This window comes from Zalophus californianus, chromosome 4 (genome assembly GCF_009762305.2).
Source record: "Zalophus californianus isolate mZalCal1 chromosome 4, mZalCal1.pri.v2, whole genome shotgun sequence".
Lineage (NCBI taxonomy): Eukaryota > Metazoa > Chordata > Mammalia > Carnivora > Otariidae > Zalophus > Zalophus californianus.
This window is the reverse complement of record NC_045598.1, coordinates 93,346,363-93,370,219: the sequence shown is the minus strand read 5'-3', so window position 1 is coordinate 93,370,219 and position 23,857 is coordinate 93,346,363. Positions and strand designations below refer to the sequence as shown.

Below are 23,857 nucleotides of genomic sequence, written 5' to 3'. Positions count from 1 at the left end.
GACCTAAGTTAGAATAAAAGGGTAAGAACAGCAAGAGGTGAGGCTGGAGGGCTAAGAGTGGGGCATATCATGTAGGTCCTGGTAGATATAATTAGAAATCTGAATTTTATCCTAAGAGAAACATAGTGTCGAAGGTTTCCCTATAACTACCACTATAATGACCAATTTTCCTTAAAGGGAGGTGGGAGATCCTACACAAAACTTCAAGAACAAAACCCAATTCTTCTGTCCTTTTCTCTGCCTTCTCTACATTTGGTTCTATATTAGATATGTTCTGATTTTATGCCTTATTACATATGATTATTAGATGATTTAATTTAGCTTATAGACAATCCAATTAAGCTTTTTCTGGCCCAAAAAACATGTGGTTGGCAACCTCTAAGATGGCCCCCAATGATTTCCACTCCCTGGTATTCACACCCAGTGTAACTCCCTTCCCTTGAGTGTGGGCTGAACTTTTTGACTCACTTCTAAGGAATATAATATGGCAGGATTGATGTGATGGCACTTCTGAGTTAGATTATAAAAAGATTATGGCTTGTTTGGGGTGCTGTATTTCATGCTCTCTCTTGGATCTTTTGTAATAAGGGAAACCAACTGTGATGTCATAAGGCAACACTGTGGAAAGAACAGGCCTACCAAGAGGCATGTGAAAGATTTGAAAGTAGATACTTTTCCATTTGAGCCTTCAGGTAAATGCAGCCCTGGCTGACATATTGATTGTAGTCATGTGAGAGACTATGAACCAGAATCACTCAGCTAAGCTGCTCCCAGATTCATCACTCACAAAAAATGTGAGATAATAAATTTATGTTTTTAGCCACTAAGTTTTGGAATAATTTGTTATGCAACAATGGATAACTAATATACCTGGCTTGCTGGCAGGGCAATCAGTCTGACTCACAGAAAACATATTTGAGATATAGGAATGAAAATGTAATGATTGAGATCATAAGCTATTTTATTTATTGAAGAGATAAAATAGTACATAAACAAAACCTTATTTGATAGAAAAATAACACCAAAACTCTTACAAATGTGATTATTAGCTAAACCACCAGAGATACTGGTCCTGCTGAGTTCTTCCATAGCTATGTAACTCAAAGGCTAAGAGATTGGCTGAAGTCAGGATATGAATCACTGGACAGTTTCTTCTGGAAAGACAGAATGAATCAAGGCCCTTTAATAAGGAAGTTGCAAGAAACCTTACCCTTTGGAGAAAGAGTACTCTGTCATTCCTGTAGTCAAGGACCAGGCCCAGCCAAAAGGAAGCGGAGGGTTGTGACAATGAGTCTTGTCCCAGAGCCCCCTTCAGCTTGTCTTTTGCTTGGCTTTGGAGAGTGGATTGGACATGATTTAGAGGCTAGAGCCTTATTTGACAATAAGAAGATGCAAAAATTCAAGTCCCAGACCCATCCTTTGACCTTGAACTATTAGTGCTGCAGGTTCTCTTGGCTTCTCATGTCCAAAAAACGCTCAGATATTAGTGTCACCTCCTTGAGGGACATAGCTGCCCCATGAGTGGGTGAATCATTGTTCTGGTGCCTGAGATGGGAAATGCCTGGCTAATACCCTCTTTTCTGTTTCTATGATACAGGGACAAAAACAGGGAAAAGATGAGAGGGGGACAAAGACACCAGGCCAAGAGGTGATCATTTAGGGCTTCTTGCTAATAACTGATTTTGGCTTTCCAGAGATGAAATAAGCCTTTCCAGCATAAGGCAGTATCATGTCACAGCCCTAGGGACTGGCTGGTTTTATCAATCTGGCAGTTCAAGGTCAGCGCAAAGGACATCCCCAACACCTGAGAAAAGAGTTGAGAAAATGTGAGGTCTTCATAGGAGGGGCCATCTCTCCCACACCCCTGGGATTAGCCCCAGAGAAAAAGAAAGTGTCCATTACACTGGAACAACCCTTCTTGCCATTACTTCCAATTCCTTCCCTATTCTCTCCTTCAGCTTTAGAATGGTAGTGAGGGTGATGTTGTCAAAATAGTAGAGGATAGAGTGTTGGGACATCTTTGTCTCCTTAAGAAGTCACTTGTATAGGCAAGTACTGCACAAGTCAACACTTTGTGCAATGAGTCATCTCTACCTGTGCCCTGAGACTCCTTAGTTTCCAAGCAGAGAAAAATTATTTCCCCCTGAGCTTCTTGATTACATTTTAGCTATTCTGTGACATACCCAAAATACATGGGTATAAAAATAGTAGAAATGTCACATAATAAAAAAGAACACAAAACTATCCCCAATTCACCCCTGACTTATCATGCTAAGCAGAGAAACAAGGAAGAAACTGATTATGATTTTTATCATCAGCTCCTGCTTGGCATACAAGGCCAATTTTTCACATAGAATGTTTCTCCATCACAAGTTTTCCATACCAGTTGAGTGAATGACCAAAGTAGGGGTCTGCTTGATGACTTTTAATTTGACTATGAAGTATTCATATCTCTTAGGGATAAGTTGACCAGATAGATTTTGCAGCATATTTTCTGTATGCCTTAAATTGGTAATGACATCATTTGCTACATGACTGAGGAAACTCTTATTTATTGAGCATATACTATGTACCTGGAACTGTTCTAAAACTTTACCTGACTTACCTAATTTAATCTACACAATGGTCCCAGGATTATGTTCTTACCTGGATCACACAAACACAGATAGTGATGATTCCAATGTGCAGGAAGTTGGAGTGAAACCATAGTTTTGCTTTCGCATAGCAACCCTAGAAAAAAATTACAAGTACAAAGGATACCACTATATTATTTGACTTTATCAGGAAGCTAATTTCAGAAGATAGTTTATATTTAGCCTTATGCCAAGAGACTTAGGCCATTTTATTTTCTTTCTATCTTTCTTTCTACAGGCATGAAGTAAAGAATATTAAACTACAGACTTTTCTGGTGTTGTTATCATCACAATGGCACCTAACACAGAAGTCCTAGATGTCTACACACAGGGTTAAACTAGCTCCTGAGAGGCATTTCAGCAATAGATGTCCTTAAGTTCTTTAAACATCCACTGCTGACTTGGGACAAATAAATGGGGGAGGTAACCTATGCAATTCTGGGATTGGTTGCATTTCAGCTTCTGCTGAAACCTAAATCTATCATGGCCCTACCAAGCTCCAGGGCAGGGCTAGTTGGTGAGTGTCTCAGTCTTTCTTCATAGACCTAAAAGTTTGGAGATTTTCAAACAATCCCAAGGTGGATAACACCAGGTAACAGGAATTTAGGAACTTAATCTTGGAATATAATCTTGGCTTTTTCTCTGGGCCTAGTCTGGAGGTCTGAATTAAGTCAGCAGGTTGTTTCAACAGTTCTACCGACTCTCTCTCCCCCGACTCCAGACTCCTTTACTTATGATTCATTTCATCAAGGGGCTGGATGTTGCCATTTCCAAAGAAGAAGAATAGAGAAACAGGAAGAGGGGGAGGTTTTCTACCTCAACTTTACAATTTTCGCTTTCAACCATAAGACCTACTTCTTGCTCAAGAAAAATGTAGATATAATCTTCTGCCACTATCACATAAACTTTCCCCCTCTAACGTAATAGTTTAGGATAGCAAGATTTGTGATGACATCGCTAGTCTAATGAGCTTGTTCCTTTTTTTTTTCTTTTGTCTAGTTGTCTGGACAACTTTTGTCTAATTTGTCTAGTTACCTGGGTTTTCTCCTTGGACTCTATTTTATCTAAGGTTTCTTGTTTCTGGTTGGGAGGACTAAGTCCTGTATGACTGGGGTTTCTAAGATATTGAAAGTTTAACCAAAGAGGCTAATAACAGAAAAGTTGCCAAAAAATTACCTGAACTTGTGGATCCGAGGGGCAAGATGCTGGTGGGTGACCGGCCCAATCCTTCGTGCCATTTATACCACAACATTGCAGCTAAAAGCCAAATCCCCCAAAAACATGATGGTTAGAAAGTCAACAGAAGGAAAACTGGAATTTGGAGAAAAGGTAGACCCTTCAGATCTGACTCTAGTGGAAAATACAGAATTGGCTTATCTACTATGACTCCTTAGAACAAAATATTTTCAAATCCATTATACCATTTCATTCACATAAGACTCCTTGAAATAGAAAGGGCATGTTTAACTTATTCATATTTTACAGATGAAAAATTAAGCACACAGGGAATTTGGTCTGACATGTTTGGGTCTTCCTTAGATCTTAGTAGGGCTTAGACAATGAGCCTACCTAAGAATGTGAGGGATGAGAGAATGTAGAGAACTTTGTACCAATCAGACTGATTCCTGTTTGTGACTGCTAAACATTATTTTGGACCTAGGGGCTGTGGACCTTAGATTCTGGGCCTTTCAAGAAAGGAAGTCCCTTTAGCCTCCAGGCACTGAGGTTGGAAAATTAAGTCTGGGCTGAGCTGAGGAGGATTCCATCTGTACTCACAAATGACTGGATGGAATCCCATGCTGCCTTGGTGCTGTTGTCCGTGTGGTATCGCTGAATGCTGTCAGTCAGGCTCTCAGACACATAATTATTCAACTGGATGGGGCATATTCCGGCAGAGAAGACATTATAAAAAGCAGGTGAGTTCAAGGAACAAGCAATTTCTAATAATGGCTGGTGGTTCCATTTGCTCCTCCCTTCCAAATGATCTCCTCAGAGCTAAGGAAGCCAGGAGAGGGAGTTTATAGACAGGGAGAAGTGCTGAGACTTGAGATAGCATTGCAGGAAGAAGTACATAGTAGTCTCTTGTCCTTCCAGAACTCTGGTTTTTCAGAGGAAGACAAAGCATGGGCTCTCTTAGGCATGGAGACAGACATTTTCTACTGCCAAACACATGGAAAAAAGGAAGTAGGAGGAAGATAAACTTGTTTTTACTGCTCTTCCTATTCATCCTTCAAAGCATGATTCAATTGCTATCTTTCATGAAATTTTTTCCCCTCCCCATTTACAATTAATTTCTTTCTTCCATCCTTCCACTTTGCCTCTATCTCTATTACAGGACTTCTTCTCCACGGTCAGAAATACAACAATGAGATGTTCTTTATCGCTTACCTTCTGTTCATACACGAAGAGCAGGATGGCCAAGGTCACCTCAGCAAGGAGGATAATCAGCAGCAGGATAAAGAACTGAGGCAAAGCAGAGACATGCTCATAGCACTGATCCTAGTTCTTCCCTCACTCCTACTCCACCCTGGGAGCATCCAGGCATGTCTCTGCACATGTACAGAAGTTCCTATTCCTGCTTGCTCAGATCTTCATAAGCCTTTTGTTTTGTGAGGGATATGTGTCATTTTTCTACAGCTAGACTCCAAGTCTCTAGAGGGCAGATCAGCTGTCCTCTAACGTTGTTCTCCCTTTCCCATGTGCCTATACAGCTCCATGCACATAATGAGTATGCAATACTATTTGTTGAATCAGTGAAGCAATTTTGGCATCAGCTTTTTGAAAGAGTTGAGCAAAAAAGCAGTAAACTATGTGCCTTTAGAGTTTGGAGCCTGGTCCATTCTGCAAGATCAGGGCTAGTTTGGGGTCGGGGGCAGGTGATGGTGGAAGTTGAGAGGAGCCCTGTACAGATGGGGAGAAGAGGTATTCTAATCATAGTCCTAACCCTTATTTATTTCCAACTGTAGATGCTTACTCCCTTTATACTAATCAAACACAGCAGAAAATACATTTTCACTTATTCTCCTTCACCTTTTCATCCCAACATTAATTTCAACTGTTTAAACCTGTTTAGCTTTTTCCTTATGTCTATTATCTCCTATCTTTTGCCATTAATCTGGGAGCTGAAAACAAGAACTTTTTTATTCTATGTCTGGGCTCCAGTTTAAGAATTGGCCCATACGGGAAAGAAGATTAACCAAATGACTTAAGGAAGAACCAAGGAGACTGGGAACCCTTCTATGGATGGAGTGGCACTGTTATATCAAGCACTGTTCTGTGTACACTTAGAGATACCAGAACTCTTCTTTCATAGAGCTTACAGACAAAACCTAAGCCTAAAGATGCTCTTCACGACACTTAACTGACAGGGAACAACTGAAAAGCTCTAGCTTCTCTCACGTTAGATCAAAATGGCAGCCACCTAGGTCCTCCCTTAAGTTGGGTCATCACACCATCATGTATCTTGTGCAGATTTGAGATAGAGAAGCACATTCTGCCATTTTAGGAGGGTCACAGTACTCAGAAGAATCTAGAGACTAGATTTTCCATCAGTGAGTGACTCTGACTCAGATCCTAAAAACACATACTAATGTGAAAAGCATTTAGGCAGACAGATGACACTTGATTTCAATGAGACATGAAGAAATAAAATGCCATAAAGGGAAATTATGACAAGGGTCATTCTTAACACTGTACAATGAATCCCAAGGGGGGTAGCAATGTCCTCTTCCTTGAGACCCCAGTCAGAAAAAAAATACTATTGGTCTAGACAGATTTGCTGGCCTAAAGTGCCAATCCTATGGTCCTATAATTTCCCTGTGCCCATAGGTTAGCCACCAAGAAACATCTTTACTGGGACTTAAGGCATCATGTCTCTCTACTTAAGGTACCACATCTGTTGCAAGAGACTCACCGACATAAGCAGGCACTTGTTCTCCTTGATGGAGCCCATGCAGCCCAGAAAAGCAACCACCATGATAATGGAGCCCACGATGATAAGCACATTGCCCAGTGTGAGGGAGGGGAGCAGGTTGAAATTGTTGTGGATCAGGAGATAGATCCCAAAGCCCAAAATGCCGCAACCACAGAACTGAAAGAAAGAATTCCACAACACTCTTGAATATCTGTTCACGTTCTCACTTGAGATTAGGATAGGGGATGGGGTAACCGGGTGATAGGTGTTAAGAGAGGCACATGTTGTGATGAGCACTGGGTGTTATATGCAACTAATGAATCATTGAACACTACATCAAAAACTTATGATGTACTATATGCAGGCTAATGAACGTAATAAAAAAATTTAAAAAAAATAAAGAAGTTTTGCCACCAATGAATCAAAAAAAAAAAAAACACATCTTTCCATTGGCTCTATCAAGACTCTCAGGAACAACCTCTTTACCCAGCTTTCCCCATGCACCTAGAAAAGAGGTGATCCTACTTTTCTCCTGTGATGTCCTACTCATGCTTCATCCTACCCATATCAGATACCAGAAGAAGCTCACTGTGAGTCATATAGTATCTTCATGCTTCAGATCCCCTACTCCTTGTTCCCACCACATCTTGCACATGGTCTTCCCTTTGGAAACCACAACCATGTAGAGGGGATGCCCTGGTTGAGAAGTTTATCTTGCTAGGCAGAAAACTAGAGAAGCCAAACTTTTAAGAATCTTCTCATAGACACGAGTGCAAACTGATCCTATATTTGAAATTCAATTGCTAAATTTGGTATGGTGAAACCGTCCCAGAAAAGGTGATGCCCCTTTTTTTTTGTATATGGATGATTTTCATTTTTTATTTTATTTATTTATTTTTCACATGCTCAATAAATAAATATTTATTTATTATTTATTTATTTATTATTATGTTATGTTAATCACCATACATTACAACATTAGTTTTTGATGTAGTGTTCAATGATTCATTATTTGCGTATAACACCCAGTGCTCCAGGCAGAACGTGCCCTCTTTAATACCCATCACCAGGCTGACCCACCCCCCCACCCCCCTCCCCTCTAGAACCCTCAGTTTTTTTTCAGAGTCGATCGTCTTTCATGGTTCATCTCCCCCTCCGATTCCCCCCTTTCATTCTTCCCCTCCTGCTATCTTCTTCTTCTTCTTCTTCTTTTTAACATAAAACTTTCAATCAGCTATTCATCCAAGGGATTAAGGGGAGGAGGGGAGCAGGAAAGTGTTACTTATGCACAGAATGTAGAGTCTCAGGTTTCTCACCCATAGATGTCAGCAGTGAGCAGTAGTAGCCTAAAGTCCCCAGAGAGAGAAATAGCATGCCTATAGATAACTGCGTTGGATAAAGAAGATGTGGTACATATATACAATAGAATATTACTCAGCTATCAGAAAGGATGAATACCCACCGTTCACATTGACATGGATGGAACTGGAAGGGATTATGCTGAGTGACATAAGTCAAACAGAGAAAGACAATTATCATATGGTTTCACTCCTATGTGGAACATAAAGAATAGCACAGAAGACCATAGGGGAAGGGAGGGAAAACTGAAGGGGGTGGGGATCAGAGAGAGAGACAAACCATGAGAGACTGTGGACTCTGGGAAACAAACTGAGGGTTTCAGAATGGATGGGTGTGGGGAAATGTGGTAGCTGGGGGATGGATATTAAGGAGGGCATGGTTGTGAGGAGCACTGGATGTTATATGCAAATAAGGAATTGTTGAACATAAAAACTAATGATGTAGTGTATGGTGGCTAACTGAACATAATAAAAAAAAGATAACTGCACTGGTACTTCTCAATTTTACAGGCTTACACAATGGCAGGATGGAAAGAAGCGAAATTATTATTCCCCTGTTGTAAGTTGGGTATGCCATTCAGACATGCATGGGTTGCTCTCCATACCAGGCTCTTCAGTAGAGGAGAAATAGAGTGTAGCTAGGAGGAGATGAGCTCCTCATGCTCAGAAGAGGCGCACTTACCCAAAAGAGCAAGTTGAAGAAAAACAGAACGTACTTCAGCAATTTCAAGCCACTCATGCCCATGCTGGGATATTCTTACTCTAAAAAGTGAAAGGAAAAAAAGAGGAAGTAAGTTACCTGGCTCTGTAAGGTGGCACCAGTGAAGAGGACAGCATATATGTTCAGGGTTCAAGATCTCCAGCATCACCTTGGGTTTGAGCTGTGAGTCTCCTCTGGGAAGTTTCCCCCAAATCCCTGTTTTCTCAGTCTCTGAACTGATGAACCAATTGGTTTATCTTGGACACTCACTTTTGCTCCAATTCAGCAAGCCAAGAATGCTTATCACTGAATTAAGCACTGTAGAGGAAAGCAATAGAGCTGCTCTTGGAGGAGAGTGAGTCACAGTAACACACAGTAGGCCAATGCTCAGAGACTAGTGCTTGGGCATTTACTCAAGAAGGCAGCCCAGGGGTCAGGAATTTATCAGCTGTGGAGGTCAGTGACTTGATCAGCCAGTTCCTTATATGCCCTTATATGCATGCATATACTACATTTGGTCTATAAACCTCTCCGCATGAAAATGAGGGAACATACCTATGTATGATTCATTCTTTTACTGAAGAAACATTTATGATGTTTTTTGTTCTAGATACTGTGGGAGATATAACTGTGACTAAACAGTAGCTATCTTCCAGGAGATGTCAATCTTATAGGAGAGATAAAACTAGCAATCAAATATCCAGTAGAGAAATGAAAAGAGATAACAATGGGAGCTTGATTTAAAAAATACATATAATTTCATTTTCTCAGCCAGAACATTAATGTGCAAACCCTCATCCTCAATTCTAGAGATCTGGATACACAATTTTGAATTTTCTCTCAGACACAATTAGGTTCTATAGAGTAACTCATATTTTAAAACTGCATATAAGACTGCTATATAAAACAAAATGTCATTTTATTGTTTTTTTCCCATTAAAACTATGCCTTTTCTAGTGTATAGATTGCTTGTACAATCCATTACCTGTACCCTCTTAACAGTATCAGAAATCAGATGGTCTTGAGGAATAGGTAATCTAGGCTGTTGATAAGCCTGATGACCTATTTGTGTTCCACAATAGAATAATCTCTGTTGAAAAGACCAAATATATATATTTATCTCATACTATTTTCTTTTTCCTTTACTTTGTCCTTCTTTTTCCCTTTCTCCTTCTTGTCTTGACCCTCAGGATTATTCTTAATTCTTCATCAGTATTTTAGCCAAGTTAAAATAAAATTGATTATAAGTGTGTTTGTATATACTTGGGAGGTTAATATGGTGATTTACTACCTAGACTTTGAGGTCAAACTTGAATTCAACTCTCACATAGGCCACCAAATAGCTACATGACATTTGGAAATTTACTTAACATTTCTAGTCACAATTTATTCCTATGTAAAATGGGGGTAATACTTAGACTCCTAGGGTGGATGTGAAGATTAAAAAATATTACAACAGACTGATATATGACCATACTCAGTAAATGGAACCCATGATTATTTAGTTTTAAAGGAACTCTCTGGGAAGGGAGAAATGGAAGAATACTATAAGGTTCTATTATGTGGTGTGGTAATGCTACTTGAAGATAGACCGTGATGGATTAAAGCTGTACAGTATAAACCATAAGGCAGCCTCTAAAATAACAAAACAAAGAATTATAATTAGTAAGTCAGCAAAGGCTAAATAAATAAAACCTTAAAAAAGTAAACCAGCAAAGGAGATAAAATTTTTTCTAAATACTGGATTAGTTGAAAGAAGCCTGACAAAAAGAGGAAAAAGGAAACCACTATGGTCTGAATGTTTGTGTCCCCATAACATTTACATGTTGAAATCCTAATGCCCATGATGGTGTAGGGACGTAGGGTTTTGGGAGTCAATTAGGTCATGAGGATGGAACCCTCCTAAATGAGATCAGAGCTCTTATAACAGAGACCCCAGAAATCTTCTTAGCTCCTTCCATCTCGTGAGGACACAACAAAAAGTCTGCAACCCAAAAGAGAGGCCTCACCTGACCACGTTACCATCCTGATCTTACTTCCAGCCTCCAGAACTGTGAGAAATATATTTCTGTTGTTTATAAATTACCCAGTATGTAGTATTGTGTTATAGCAACCTGCACAGACTAAGACAAAAACAAAGAACAGATGAGGAAAACAAAAAACAAATAGAAAGATGGGACAAATAGAAAACAAATATGCTCAGCTCTAACCATAGTAATAGCAAGTAAATGAAATGGTCTAAGTACTCCAGGTATGCCCCGAGATAGCTAATTGGGTTAAAGAACATTAAGTAATGAATTATCAGAAAAAGAAGAAAACAATCCCATTTAAAATAGCCTGGAAAACAATAAAATGCTTAGGAATAAGTTTAACAAAAATGGTAAAAGATCTAGACACTGAAAACAAGACATTGATGAAAGAAATGTAAGAAGACACAAATAAATGGAAAGATATTCCATGCTTCTGGATTGGAAGAATTAATATTGTTAAAATGTCTACACTACCCAAAATGATCCACAGGTTGAATGCAATATATATAAACATTTCAATGGCATTTTTCACAGATACAGAATAAACAATCCTAAAATTTATGTGGAACCACAGAAGACCCTGAATAGCCAAAGGAATCTTGAGGAAGAAAAACAAAAGTAGAAGCATTACATTTCCTGATTTCAAATTATATTACAAGGCTATAGCAATCAAAATAATATGACATTGGCATAAGAACAAACACATAAACCAATGTAACAGAATAGAAAGCCCAGAAATAAATCCATGCATATATGGTTAATTTATTTATAACAAAGGAGCCAAGAATATACAATGGGGAAAATATAGTCTCTTCAATAAATGGTGTTGGGAAAACTGGTCAGCTGCAAAAAAATGAATGAAATAAGACCACTATCTTACACCAATCACAAAGATAAAATAAAAATGGATTATGGACTTGATACAAAAATAGCGATTCAAAGGGGGCACATGTACCCCCAATGTTTATAGCAGCAATGTCAACAATAGTCAAAATATGGAAAGATTCCAAATATCCATCAATAGATGAATGGATATAGAAGATATGGGATATATATATATATATATATATATATATATATATATATACAATGGAATATTACTCAGCCATCAAAAATAATAAAATCTTACCATCTGCAACAACATGGATGGAACTAGAAGATATTATGCTAAGTGATATAAATCAGTTGGAGAAAGACAAATACCCTATGATTTCACTTATATATGGAATTTAAGAAACAAAACAGATAAACATAGGTAAAGGGAAAGGAAAATAAAATAAGATGAAAACAGAGAGGGAGGCAAACCATAAGAGATGCTGAACTCTAGGAAACAAACCGAGGGTTGCTGGAGGGGAGGTGAGTGGGGGATTGATAATTTAGGGATGGGGATTAGGGAGGGCACTTGATGTAATGAGCACTGGGTGTTATATGCAACTGAAGAATGACTAAATTCTACACCTGAAACTAATGCACTATATGTTACCTAATTGACTTTAAATAAAAAATTAAAAAATGAATTATAGACTTGAATGTAAGACTTGAAACCACAAAACTCCTAGGAGAAAACATAAAGGGTAAGCACATTGACTTTGGCCTTGGCAAGGATTTCTTGGTTATGACCCCAAAACAAAGGCAACAAATGCAAAGATAAACAAGCGGGTCTGTACAGCAAAGGAAACCATCAACAAAATGAACAGGCAACCTACTTAGTGGGAGAAAATATTTGCATCATATATCTGATAAGAGATTAATATCCACAATATATAAAAAACTCATGTAATTCAATAGTAAGAAACAAAAACAAAAACAAAAATCTGATTTACAGATGGGCAGAGGAAGTGAATAGACATTTTTTCAAAAAAGACATACAAATGGCCAGCAGGTATAAAAAAAAAGATGCTCAACATTACTAATGATCAAGACGGAAAATGCAAATCAAAACTGTGATGAGATATCACCTCATACCTGTTAGGAAGGTTATCATTAAAAAGACAAGATATAACAAGTGGTGAGAGCATATGCAGGAAGACAGCCCTCACATACTATTGGTGGGACTATAAATTGGTTACAGCCACTATGGAAAACAGTATGGAGATTTCTCAAAAAATTAAAAATAGAACTACTATACAATCCAGCAATTCCACTTCTGGGTATATATCCAAAGGAAAGGAAATCATGGTCTCAAAGAGGTATCCATGTTCATTGTAGCATTACTTACAGTAGCCAAGACATGAAAACAACCTATGCCCATTGACACTTCAACTAAAAAAAAAAAATGTGGTATAGGGACGCCTGGGTGGCTCAGTTGGTTGGGTGTCTGCTTTTGGCTCTGGTCGTGTTGCCAGGATCCTGGGATTGAGTCCCACATCGGGCTCCTTGCTCAGTGGGGAACCCGCTTCTCCCTCTGCTTGCTGCACCCCTGCTTGTTCTCTCTCTCTCTCTCTGACAAATAAATAAATAAAATCTTTTAAAAATGTGGGATAGTGACGCCTGGGTGGCTCAGTCAATTAAGCGGCTGTCTTTGGCTCAGGTCATGATCACAGGGTCCTGGGATCGGGCCCTGCATCAGGCTCCCTGCTCAGCGGGGAGCCTACTTCTCCCTCTTCTTCTTCCGCTCCCCCTGCTTGTGTGCTCGCATGCTCTCTCTCTCTCTCTGTCTGTGTGTTAAATAAATAAATAAAATATTTATAAATAAATAAATAAATAAATAAATAATATGGCATAAATATACAAAAGAGTATTATTCAGCCATGAGAAAGAAGGAAATCCTACCATTTGTGACAACATAAATGGACCTTGAGGGCATTCTCTCAAAACTCAGAAAACAAACAATCCCATCTGAAAATGGAAAAGAAAAAAATGGACAAAAATCTAAACAGATAGCTCACCAAAGAAGATGCATGGATGGAAAATATACCTCCTAGAGTGACTAAAATTAAAAAAACAAAGCCAAAATAACTGACCATACCAGGGGTTGATGAGAATGTGGTGAGAATGTAAAGGGGTATATCCACTTTGGGAAAAATATTTTGCCAGTTTTGTGAAAAATTAAACATATATGATTCAGCCATTCCACTCCAAGGTATTTATCAAGAGAACGAAAAGCATATGATCATACAAAGACTTGTACAGGAATGTTCATTGCAGTTTTATTTGTAATAGCCAAAAACTGGAAACAGCCAGAAGGTCCATTAACAGATAGATGGAAAAACAAACTGTGATATAGCTATCAAATGGTATACTACTCAGGAATAAAAAGAAGTGAACTATTGATACACAACACAGCATAGATGAATCTCAAAATAATTATGGTGGATGAATGAAGCTAGACAAAGAGAATAGTACGTACTGTGTGATTCCAGTTATATAAAATTTTAGAAATGAAAACTAATATATAGCAACAGAAAGCAGATCAATGATTGGGGACAGAGGCAGAGGAAAGTGGTGGTGGTGGCAGGGGTTCGGTGAATAAAAGGGGAGTAGGGACAGGCAGGAGAAAGGGATTACAAAGGACCATGAATAATCTTTTGGAAGTGATGAATGTTTGTTATCTTGATGTAGTGATGGTTTTATGTATGTATGTGAATGTCAAAAAGTCCTTCCTAATTTGCCCTGTCCATCTCTCCAAACTCATGGCAACCTCCCTGGCTTATATTTTATTATTTATTTATTTATTTAATTTATAAAAGCACTTTAGATATGAATGACATGTAAAAATGCTGTACAAACTCAATGAGTTTGGGATAAGTGTACACTTGCGAAACCATCACCACTATCAAGACCATAGATGTATCCATCATTTCCTGAAGTTTCCTCCCATCCCCACTCTTATTATTTTTATTTTTTGTGATAGTAATACTTAATATAAGAGCTACCCTCTTAGCAAATTTTGAATGTACAATACTGTATTGTTAGCTGTAGTCATTATGCTGTATAGTAGATTTCCAGAACTTATTTATTTTGGGCAACTGAAACTTTGTACCCTTTGACCATCACCTCCCTATTTACCTCTCTCCCAAGCTGGTAGCCACCACCATTGGACCCTATGCTTCCACGAGTTTGACTATCTTATATTCCACATATAAGTGACACCATAAAGTATTTGTCCTCTGTTGTGCTTATTTCACTCAGCATAATGTCCTCCAGGTCCATCCATGATGTCACAAATGTCAAGAATTCCTTCTTTTTTTAAGGTTAAGTAATATTCCATGGGGAGTATGTACCACATCTTCTTTATGCATGCATGCGTTAATGAACATTTAGATTGGTTTCATATTTTGACTATTGTGAATAATGCTGCAAAATGGGAATGCAGGTATCTCTTTGAGATCCTGATTTCCATTCACTTGAGTATATATCCAGAAGTGGGATTGCTGGATCATATGGTAGTTCTATTTTGAACTTTTTGACATACCTCTATAGTGTTTTCCATAAGGGCTGTACCAACTTACATTTCTACCAACAGTGCATCAGGCTTCATTTTCTCCACATCCTTGCCAGCACTTTTTTTCTTTCAGTTATTCATTTGTTTATTTATGGTGGGAGAAGAACAATTTGTTATTTTTGTTTGTTTCAAGTTTGTATTTAAATTCTACTTAGTTAACATATGGTGTAATATTGGTTTTAGGAGTAGAATTTAGTGATTCATCACTTACATACAACACCCAGTGCTCATCACAAGTGCCTCCTTAATACCCATCACCCATCTAGCCCATGCCCCACCCACCTTCCCTCCATCAACCTTCAGTTTGTTCTCTATGGTTAAGACTCTCTTATGGTTTGCCTCCCTCTCTTTTTTTCCCCTTCCTTCCTATATGTTCATCTATTTTGTTTCTTAAATTCCACATGAGTGAAATCATACACTCTAACTCCATCCACGTCGTTGCAAATGGCAAGATTTCATTCTTTTTTTTAAATATATTTTTTATTTAAATTCAATTAGCCAACATATAGTACATTAGTTTCAGATGTAGAGTTCAGTTATTCATCAGTTTCATATAAAACCTCATCACATCACATACCTTCCTTAGTGCCCATCACCCCAAAGATTTCATTCTTTTTGATGGCTGAGTAATATTCCATTGTACCTATATACCACATCTTTATCCATTCATAAGTTGATGGAAACTTGGGTTCTTTCCATAATTTGGCTATTGTTGATAGTGCTGCTAATCTTAAAATCCAGCAATTAACATAGACTACTTATCTCAGTGCCTCCTTTTTCACCTGTGCTCATAGGGTTCTTTGCTGGAATTTGCTGCTTTTTCTCCCTCTGACCCCTTAATTTGGCTAGCCACTATTCATCCTGACACTCAGCTCCAGTGTCATTCTTCCAGGGAGCCCTCTCTGATTATATCTATTTCTCCACACCCAACCCCACTCCCCACGAGGAGTGCCCATAATACCTGCAATCTCTGTTGTTGCACTAGCCTCTTTGTTTTATAATTATTTCCTCCCTCTCTAGAATGTGAACTCCTTGAGGGTAGGAGCTAGTTTATTCATCTTTGAATCCTCGAGATCTAACACAGTCCCCTGATTACACTAAAAATGTAAGATTGTTCAATAAGCCTTTGTCAATGAACTCTAAATAATCTGGGGTGGTGGAATGAACTACATACACACTATATCATCAGAAGCCTTGGGCTTGAGATTTATTCTGCCAATAGACTAATCTTTTGGATGTGGGCAGATAACTTACACAGAAGATTGGGCCAGATGTCTCCTAGAGTCCCTACAGCCCCAGCATCCTGGGATCCCGTGATCACTCCTTCAGGCCCCTGTAATCAAATGGTCCACAGAGCACCAACTAATGAAGCGTCCACAGACCTGTGGATATCCCTACTGATTTTTCCCCTCACAGATGGGAAGAAGAACCTCTTCTTTCTCCTTCCCTGATTTTCCATTTGCTCAGACTCCCCCTGGTTGAAGGAGAAAAACTGCCCGTTTGGTGAAGATTGACACTACTTTTACCACGTGCGTGGCCCTAGTTTTCATATTAACCCAGACAGAATGACACTCCATTTCCCCTTCCTTTCTTCGTTGTGACTTCATCAGCTATTGGGCTCCTGCCCCTTCCAACCCAACTGTCTGGAAGAACTGACACCTCTTTGCAGTCAAAATCTGCTGCATGACTCATGGCTCTGTCAAGAAAGTCCCTGACGTCAGCTTCCAGGAAACCCTGTGACCAAACTCCAGTTAACTGTGGCCAAGGATGAAGTTCACTTTTCAGTTCCCTCCAAGCAAAGATCTTGGGCTAGTAAACTGTCTTACAGATTTCTAGTTCAATTTCTCCTTTTTTTTTTTTTTTTGGTCCATTCTTGCAAGGCCATCATATCTAGTCCTGAATTCAATCAAACTTAGAAGTAGCTAAGTTTGGGACAGAAGCTTCAAGAAGCTATCAATTCAGTCCAGCCTTATGTGATCCAATCTTGGAGCCACAGCAAGACAGCTTTGATGTTATGAAGACTATTATATTTATGAGATGTTAATACATGTTCCCCAAATGAAAACAAGCAAATAAATAAAACCATAAGGAATCACTATATTGTACACCTGAAATTAATATTACTCTGTATGGTAACTAACTGGAATTTAAATAAAAACTTAAAAAAAAAGGAATGAAAGGAAGCCATGGTAAAATAATTTTGAAAGTAAATAGGATTAAATGAAAATAAAAGAAAAAGCAATAAACTTCTTTTAATGAATGACTTCCGAGAAACTCATTATACGCTAAGGTACATTGTTACTACCAACCTATTCTTATTTTGAAGATGACTTATAACAGCTCAGAGAGCATAGTGTTCTACAGAACACAGTTTGATAGACACTAGTGACAGAATCAGACAAATCTAATTTTGAATTCTGGCAGTGCTACCTGCCAGAAATGTGGCCTTGTGCAACTTGTGTAACCTCTATAACTTTCACAATTTCCTCATCCAGCCCACCTTCCTTCCACTGCCCCAGGCTCCATTTTCTGCCTCTCACTTACCAACCTGACTCACCCCTTGCAGTGTGATGAGCGTCAGGAAGACTCCTTCCATCTTTCAGAGTGAAGCCCTGTGAACAGTGGCTGAGGAGGAATGGGGGTTATGCAGGTATGTCTCTCTGAGGGAGTAATAAGCAATCGCAGGGGCGGGGAAGGGCCGTACGAAAATCAAACCAAACCAAACCATCAACATTTACGCATTAGTTTCTTCTCATCTCTCCATCACTTTGTCAAAGGAACGTGTTTGTCATCTCAGTGCTCCCCAAAATTGTGGTCTGGTGAAAACTTTTTCCTTTTCAAAGCTGTTATCAGGGAGAGAAATTGGTGATTTGTGGAAGAAAAGAGAAAGAAGAAAGAAGCAAGGAGGAGGAAAGAAGTGAGAAAAGATAAATCCAGATGATCTCAGAGGCTCATTTCCTAGAGGTTCTCTTTCCTTACCCTAAAAATATGTAGAATTTTGCTGTGGAGGGGCCCTGTTCTGGAGAGCCATCTATGGTGGGTTCAGGCAAGCTATGTCCAGTGTTAGCAAGGCTCTCTGTGGGCTAATAAAAGCCACTTTTGGGGTACTCTCATCAAAAGTCTGAATAACCTGAATCTAGTCGTGAAGAAACATGAGAAAGCCAAATAGAGAGATATTCTAGAAAATAGCTTGCCTGTACGTTTCAAGAATATCAATGTCATGAAACACAAGGAAAGACTCAGGAACTGTTCCAGGTAGAAGGATAAAGAAACAGGACAGTTAAAAGCAAGGTATAATCCAAGATTTTGAGTTGCTATAAGGATACCAATGGGCAACTGATGGAATCTGAATAAAATCTATGGATTGGTGACAGTATTGTATCAGTGTCAATTTCCTGATTTTGATTACTATACAGTGATAAGTAAGAGAATGTTTTTGCTCATAGAAAATACACAGTAGGGGTGCCTGGGTGGCTCAGTCAGTTAAGTATCTGCCTTCAGCTAAGGTCATGCTCTCAGGGTCCTGGGATTGAGCCTCTCGGCTGGCTCCCTGCTCAACAGGGAATCTGCTTCTCCATCTCCCTCTGCCCCTCCCCCCCATACTCTCTCTCTCTCTCTCTCTCTCTTTCTCTCTTTCTGTCTCTCTCACTCTCTCTCACTTTGTGGTCTATCAAATAAATAAATAAAATCTTAAAAAAGAAAGAAAATACACAGTAAAGCACTCTGTGGGAAAGGATATCATGCCAACAATTATTCCCAAATGAGAAAGCCTAGGAAGGATAAAGAAAACGTGATAAAATGTTAATATTTGGGAAATCTAGGTGAAAGGGGGGTGTTCAGAAATTCTTGGTACTAGTTTTGCAAGTTTTCTGTAAATCTGAATTGAGAGAGAGATAGAGTTGAATATGAGTAAATGATCTAAGGAATTCTGATCTTTAAGTCATTACATCGTAAATCCCTGATGGCATAAATACTGAGATTCCACAAGAGCTGTTTTTAGAAGAACAAACCATGGGATAATTCTTTAAGGCCTCTATTTGCTTCTGATAGAGAGTGAGTATTAAGCCATGAGTTTAAATTGAAAAGATGTGAAGTATCAAAATAATTTCTCACTCCCATTCCTCAATCTAGTTCTCCTGAAATATAAAATGTCAAACAAAAGTGTGACAAGTTGAATATATTTCAAATATTTCATTTGCTAGCATATGACTTCAGATCAATTGGATTTATGATTAAGTTGGATTTTTTATGTCTGCTTATGTTAAAATGCACTGGAAATTTATGTAAACAAAGAACACCATCTAATGATGCTTATTTAATAGGAAGTCTATAAGAAAAGAGAGTATAGTGTGTAATGGGGAGGAAGGAGCATTCCATGGAGAATCAGGAATTACTATTTAACTAGTTTTATAACTTTGGACAAGTTTCACCTTGCCTGGAAAATAAGCAGTTTCGAATGTTTTAAGAATAGCTAATGTTTACTGGGCTCTCACTACAAGTTGAACACTTTATTTGAACCTAAATAATCCCAAATTGAATTATGTAAAATAGATAGGGCTCTTATTTTAAATGATTATAGAAATGTATCCCTTGTGGCACCTTTTCCTTTACAACAGTCCTTGACCATAGCTGTGATGTACTGATGTTCCTGCTTGGGAAAGAATGGTCCTGTGTGCTGGTGACCTAGGAAATGAAGAGAGGACTTGCCTCTGTGTCCCAACATCCATGGCTTCCACTCTGGGAGTGCTCACCCAATGGCTTTGTAAATGGGTTCCTTCTTCTCAAAGCCTGTGTCCAGACAACCTCCCCACATTCACCCTCCAGCTGCAATCCCAGCCTCCCATCCCCAGAGGCCTGCTCTGTGTAGCAGTCTCGTTTCTCTGTTCCTTTACTTTGGTGCTCTGTACCTGCAGTGGCAGCTGGGCCCTGGAGCTTCTTGAGGGCAGGTACCCAGTCTGCAGGCCCAGGGTGACCTGCACACACTGGATGCTCACTTGGTACAGGAAGTACTGGGGGAGGACTAATTTAGGAACACAAACCAAACCACTGTAACTAAATCAACACAGCATTTCCTGGAACAGAAGTTGAGAGACAGTGGCCATAACCTCGCAAAGAGCTCCAAACTTCACCCTAACCTAGGGAAAATCGAGATTAAGGAGTAAGAAACTTTCCCCTTCACCCTCATTTCAAGCCACATCCCATCCCATCAATTCTGATGTCTCAGGCATAGTCACGGCCAGGCCTAGACCTTGGACCTGCCCAGTTGTTTGATCATGCCTTTCACTTTCAGATGCTGGGTTCTTAAACCAAGTAGGAGAGAGAGATTTCCACTTCCTCTGCTCCTGCTCACCTGCTTACTCTCATCTCAAATGCATTTGGGGGGGCGGGGTCACACTCTTTGAGTGTGCATGTATTGTGCCCATCTGGAATGCATGGTTACCCCCAGTCTCCATAGCAAACTTGTACTTCTTTGAAAATGAACCCAAGCAGTCACTTCCTCTCCAAGGCACACTCCTACACTCCTCCCACATTGTGTGCACACTCTTCCTCCATGATAGAAAAGATTGCATTGTGCTATATTGGTGTGTTGTGTCTGTATACCACGCCAGAATCCACAAACCCTTTGAGATTGATAAGCACGTCAGTCATCCCCGTGTCTCCGGGACTTAGCACCATGCCTAGCTGTTCGTAAGCTGTGGGGTGGGACTGAAAAAGGGGAACAGTCTTCAGATCTAGAGTCCAAAGCCCTTTGGGTGGTCAGAGGTCAACCTGAGGATACTATAAACAAAAGACCAATGGAGTTTGACCTTGCCCGTTTGTGCGGGTCAATTACCAAAGGTGAAGTGGCCTCAGCAGCAGTAGCTGTGAAGGAATGGGCTTTGAATCATTCCCTGTGGGTATAAAGGCACCCAATCCTTTTACTTAAAAGCTAACTATGCTTAATTGGCCCACACAGAAAACAACACAGGAAATCAAGCTTCAGTTCAGTCTCAATTCCAAACCAACCGCAATTTCAAAACAGTGCAGATTCCGGTGGAGATTGAGAAAGCAAAACTTCTTTGTTTAGCCAGCAGCTAAGACTGCTTTTGCTCAATTCTCTTCCAAAGCACTGATATCTTTTATCTTCCATAGAAGTTCCTTAAGGGCAGGACTATTTTGGGGACAAATCTCTACCTTGCTATTTTTGTCTCCCCACCAGAATCTTCCAAAACACAGTGCCTGGCCCCAGGAGGCACTTAATATATGATTATTAAATGAATTCATTAAAAATTCTGGTCTTGGGGCACCTGGCTGGCTCAGTTGGTAGAGCATGTGACTCTTGATCTCGAGGTTAAGTTAGAACTCCACACTGAGTGTAGAGATTACTTAAAAATAAAATCTTAAGGGGCACCTGAGTGGCTCAGTTGGTTAAACGTCTGACTCTTGGTTTCAGCTCAGGTCATGATCTCGGGATTGTGGGATAGAGCCCTGCATCTGGCTCTGTGCTCAGTGCCTGCTTAAGATTCTCTCCCTCTGCTCCTCCACCCCGCCCCCCACTTGCACTCTCTCTCTCTCTCAAATGAATAAATACAATCTTTTTTAAAATCTTAAAAAAATAAAATAAAAAATCTGGTCTTTATTTTTAAATACATGACTCAATGGCCCCTGAGGTACTTTGGGAATCTAGAGCCCTTGGTGACGTTGCCATCCCTCATTGTTAAGTTGGTAAGTAATCATCCTTGAGGGCCTTCCTCTCCCCCTAGGGCATAATCAGTTGAGATTCCTGCAGGTATTAGAAGGAGAAAGCTCTGATTTAGTGTTTCCTGTGGTCTCCTGACCTGTAGTAATGACTATGGTGGTCACAGAAATCCAGGACCAAAGCTTGACTTTGACTTTCTGAGTCCATGAGACCCCAGTCGCTAGTTACAGGGCATGAATTAGAAATCATTACAATATCAAATTTTGTTGGTTGGTGCATGTCACGTTATATTTATCAATATTTATGTTTTGTATACCAAGGACAAGTTTATTTGGCGGAATAAATCACAATGTTCTTCCTGCTGTTTGAAAACAATCAATCTAAGCATCTCTTAGGGGTGTTCAGCTTTTACCTCTTGATATACAGGCAGTGGGCATGCCCTGTGTTCCTGACTATGAACTGGGTATTGTCATTTGTAACTGTCCTTCTATTTAGTGGCTCTGAGGAATCACAGTGAGAGTCATGAAAACTGATCGAATTAAGAACTGCCATCTCCCAACTGCCTCTCTAAATGGTTCTGGCCATTGGTTCTCTCCTCACTCTAAAATCACAAGATCAATCTTCTAAGAGACCTAAGTATGTATGAAATCTCCCCAACGTCATGTCCCACAGAAGGCTCCAGGCATCAGAAATGACTACACACAGAAATTCAAGTTCTGAAACAATTTAAGCTCATGAATGCCCTGACCCAAAGAGGTATCAGATAACAGGAATCTGGTTAGTGAAAAGTCTTTACGGCCTGCTTGTCTTTTGAGGGGTGCCAGGATCTTGATCTTTTTATTTTCCTGCACTAAATATTTGTGAAATAGCAGTTGCGGAGATTTTAGACTTACTGAAGAGGTGTACAGACAATCCTAAGACACCCTATCCCACATAATATGATTCAGGTCTTGTCAAGCCAGTTTAAAATGTCACCAAGCTTACCTTTCGCAGGCACTCTTCCTCAGTCCTTTAGGCAAGATCGGTGATTACCTTTGAGGTGGTCACAACGAGGCTGGTAACACGGATGTCCGGGGCTATTTGTGTAAAAGGAGAAGTGAAGGGAAAATAAATGTGCTCACACTGTGACAACAGGAAGCCCAGTTGACGAGAGGGAGGAAGTGAGGCTCGGCCTGCTCTCTTTAACCTTAGAGATGCAATCCTTCCCCTGTGGCTTTTTAGACACCTACTCCCATGACCCACCCAAATACATAAACTTGTTTCTATGAAACACAGAAAAGTCAAAGACCTCTTCCAGGCACTCATCGGTGAGCTCTGGTGCATTCTGAGGTGATTTCAGTATTGATTTCTGCCTAGAAAATGTCAGTGCTTCTCAGTCAAGATAGCACCTCAAAATTATGTGTGGATCTGTTCAAGAATAAGTATGCCTGGCCCCCCGTTTGGTAGATGGAAACTGGAGTGGAACCCCAAAATAATTATTTTTAGAAGTTTTCTAGGACTGAGACAGGAATATCTCTCAAACCACTTGACCTTCTCCCCACCCTCCTTCCAGCTGCCTTCCAGAAGATCTCTAGTTTCCTGTTGGATTGGGATACCATTTTCAGACTTCTGTGTCTCAGAAGCTGGACTTTCCTTGTGTAAGGATATTGTCAAGGGTAAACCCCAAGGCACACTCCAAGGGACACCGGTAGAAATGATTTGGTTAGTAAAGGGAGCCCCAGATTTAGAACCCAAAGTTCTGAGTTTCAGCTTTATCTCTGTTAGCTCTGTGGTACTGAGCAAATCTCAACCTCTCAGCTTCAGTTTATTAATAGTAACATCTAATAATAATCCTGCTAGTTACCCTTATTTCCCCATTTATAGATGAGAAAACAGAGGCTCACAGAAGTTAGATATTTAGCCCAAGATTATACAGTTAAGAAATAGCAGTTGGTGGGGGTGCCTGGATGCTCAGTTGGTTGTGTGACCCACTCTTGATTTCAGCTCAGGTCATGATCTCAGCATTGTGAGATCAAGCCCCACATCAGGCTCTGTGCTCAGTGCAGAGTCTGCTTATCCCTCTCCCTCTGCACCTCCCCACCCCCCCACTGTGCTTTCTCT

At 39.7% G+C, this 23,857-nt stretch overlaps 1 protein-coding gene across 2 annotated transcripts; it reads right to left on the bottom strand.

Annotated features, from left to right (window-relative positions):
* Window positions 1-929: 929 nt before the first annotated feature.
* On the bottom strand, window positions 930-22,928 carry CD53 (CD53 molecule). Of its 2 annotated transcripts, XM_027625554.2 has the most exons (8): window positions 22,742-22,928; window positions 8,587-8,666; window positions 6,547-6,723; window positions 5,022-5,096; window positions 4,410-4,505; window positions 3,810-3,890; window positions 2,647-2,730; window positions 930-1,804 (listed from the first exon to the last, which is right to left on the bottom strand). In XM_027625554.2, exons 2-8 carry the CDS (start codon window positions 8,647-8,649, stop codon window positions 1,733-1,735), a joined length of 648 nt encoding a protein of 215 aa, XP_027481355.1. In that variant the 5' UTR covers window positions 8,650-8,666; window positions 22,742-22,928; the 3' UTR covers window positions 930-1,732. The 2 variants fall into 2 exon arrangements, with proteins under 2 accessions (XP_027481355.1, XP_027481364.1); XM_027625563.2 differs by lacking the exon at window positions 5,022-5,096 and having other exon boundaries at window positions 22,742-22,883.
* Window positions 22,929-23,857: the final 929 nt, after the last annotated feature.